Below are 2,902 nucleotides of genomic sequence, written 5' to 3' on the forward strand. Positions count from 1 at the left end.
AAGGTCAACATCCGCCCCCCCAGGAGAGCGGCAATCCTAATTAGCATGCCATCTCATGGGGGAAACGAGATGGAGACCACGGACGCCGACGGAGTGGCGACCCAACGGTCTTTGGGCGAAGCGATGGCCGGAATCCAGAAGGAGATTCGTCTGCAGGATTTCGGCATTTCGTCGTTGAAACCAAAGAGGGCCGCCACTGGGGGCCTATTGTACGAAGTGGCCGGGGAGGGGAATGCCGAAAAGGCGAAACTGTTGGCGGAGGCCTTGAAGAAGTCCCTTGAACCCAAGGGAATCAGGGTCTCCGTCCCTGTAAAGAGGTCGGAGATGCGTATCTCCGGCCTGGACGACTCTGCGACAGCAGAAGGCGTCTTGGCCTCATTGGCTGGGGCAGGAGGCTGTCTCGAGGGGGATATCAGGATCGGGAAAATATCCAGGTCCCCCCGGGACGGCCTGAGTTCTTGCTGGGCGCAAGTCCCGTCTATAGCGGCCAGTAAGATAGCGAAGGCTAGCCCACTGATGGTTGGTTGGACCACAGTGAAAGTGGAAGTACTGGAGGCCCGCCCGCTACAGTGCTTCAGGTGCATGGGCGCGGGTCATACTCGCGCCACATGTAAGGCTGAGACAGACCGCAGCGGTCTTTGTTACCGCTGCGGTAAAGATGGGCACAAGGCGGGTGGATGCACAGAGCGGCCTTGCTGCCCGTATTGTAAAGATCACGGGCGCAAGGCCGACCACAGGTACGGGGGGAGGGCCTGTGCCTATGCGAAAATAAAAAGGGGAGGGAACGGAAGCAAGCAGGAGCAGCCGAAGAAAAAAGAAGAAGGGGGGTTAAGGGAAAGCAAGTATCCGAGAAGCCAGCTCAAGTAACTGCTGATGTTGGGGAGGCTGGCCTGGAGGAGGTGAGCAAGGTGTAATTATGCCTCGTGACAATGCTCATCTCCTCCAGGTTAATATTAACCACTCGGCCAGGGCACAAGACCTGCTCATGCAACACCTGGCTGAGTGGGGCATCGACCTGGCGGTAGTGGCGGAGCCGTACCAGATCCCACAGCAGGGAAACTGGCTGGGGGACACTTTGGGCTCCGTTGCCATTGTTGGAAAAGGAGAAAGGGAAGCCCTACCATTATCCCTAATGGGGAAAGGGGAGGGCTTTGTGTCCGGAAGATGGGGGGAAACCGTCGTGGTAGGGGTGTACTACTCTCCCAATAGGGATCTCACCCAGTTCGAGGAGTACCTGGGTAGGTTGGCGGACGAAATAAGCCGCCACCTCCCGGGCCGAGTCTTGGTCATGGGGGACCTAAACGCCAAATCGGACGCGTGGGGTTCCCCCGTGACCAATGCAAGGGGTGAGATCCTGGAAGAGTGGGGGGCACAACTCGACCTTCTGGTCATCAACAGAGGGTCGGAGTTTACCTGCGTGCGGGACAACGGGGGATCCATCGTAGATGTCACATGGGGATCCCCTCAAGCCGCACGTATGGTAAGTGGCTGGCGTGTGATGGTGGGGTCGGAGACCCTATCGGATCATAGAAATATAAGGATGGAGGTCTCTGACCCCTCCTTAGGACGCCGGCCACGCCCCCGAGAGGAAAGACGCGGTGCACCTCTGCCACCCCAATGGGCGCTCAAGCGCCTTGATGAGGACGCCTTAATGGCGGCCGCCACAGCCAAGGCGTGGGAAGAACCTCCCGCGCCTGGCGCCTGACGCCTGACGCAAACGAGGAGGCGGCCTGGTTCCGATCGGCAATGACGGAGATTTGCGATTCCGCCATGCCGAGGAGCCAGGCCAATCATAAGAAGAGGGGAGTGTACTGGTGGTCTCAGGAAGTATCGCGACTACGCGCGACGTGTATCCGTTCGAGACACCGGTACACCCACTGTCGACGCAGGCGTCACACTGCTGACGAGGCGGCCGAATTGTTGGAGGTATATAAAGAGGCGAAGAGATCCCTCCAACGAGCCATTAAGGAGGCCAAGGCCCGGGCCTGGGACGAGCTCCTGGAAACCCTCAATAAGGATCCGTGGGGGCGTCCATACCGGATTGTAAGGAAGAAGCTGCAGTCCGGTGGATCCCCGATCACAGAGGGTCTCCAACCCGACGTGTTAGAGGAGGTGGTCACCACTCTCTTTCCTCCGGACGCGGAGGAAGAGGGCGGGGACAGACCCTTGGGTCCAATAGTCCAAAATCAATGGACGGAGGACCTAAGGGTCACCGGGAAGGAGCTCGTCCAAGCGGTTAAGCGGCTCCGGGCTAAGAACACTGCTCCGGGGCCGGACGGAATACCGGGCAAGGCCTGGGCCATGGCCCTAGGCGTCCTCGGGGGCCGTCTGAGACAGTTGTTTGACAGTTGCCTCAAGACGGGACGGTTTCCCAATATTTGGAAGGAGGCCAAACTGGTTCTCCTTAGGAAAGAGGGGCGCCCCGTAGACTCACCTGCGGCGTACCGCCCCATTTGCTTATTGGATGAGGCGGGCAAGCTATTCGAAAGAATAGTAGCTGCCCGCCTCAGGGACCACCTATCGCGGGTAGGACCCGACCTGGCGGAATGCCAATACGGATTCCGAGAGGGCAGATCGACGATCGACGCTATTATGCGCGTCAAGGCCCTCTCGGATGAAGCAACGGCAAGGGGCGGCGTGTTGATCGGGACGAGTTTAGATATCTCGAACGCGTTCAACACGCTGTCCTGGGAATGCATCCGCGAGGCACTCCGGTACCACCGGGTGCCTCGGTACATTCAGGATGTGGTCGGGGACTACTTCAGCGATAGGTGGATATCCTACACGGGGCGGTACCAAACGCCGCATCGCAGGAGGATGAGTCGGGGGGTTCCGCAGGGGTCGGTCTTAGGACCACTCCTGTGGAACCTCGGATACGATTGGGTGTTGCGGGGCGCACTTC

General features: G+C 59.2%; 1 protein-coding gene across 1 annotated transcript; it reads left to right on the forward strand.

Moving 5' to 3' along the window:
* The first annotated feature begins 916 nt into the window (after window positions 1–916).
* Window positions 917–1,705, forward strand: LOC145947151 (uncharacterized). Its single transcript, XM_083056933.1, has one exon. It carries the CDS (start codon window positions 917–919, stop codon window positions 1,703–1,705), a length of 789 nt encoding a protein of 262 aa, XP_082913059.1.
* The last annotated feature ends 1,197 nt before the right edge of the window (window positions 1,706–2,902 follow it).

The sequence above is a fragment of the Prenolepis imparis genome, unplaced genomic scaffold (assembly GCF_030444845.1).
Source record: "Prenolepis imparis isolate NDT839.2.m4 unplaced genomic scaffold, iyPreImpa1.0 SCAF_48, whole genome shotgun sequence".
Taxonomy (NCBI): domain Eukaryota; kingdom Metazoa; phylum Arthropoda; class Insecta; order Hymenoptera; family Formicidae; genus Prenolepis; species Prenolepis imparis.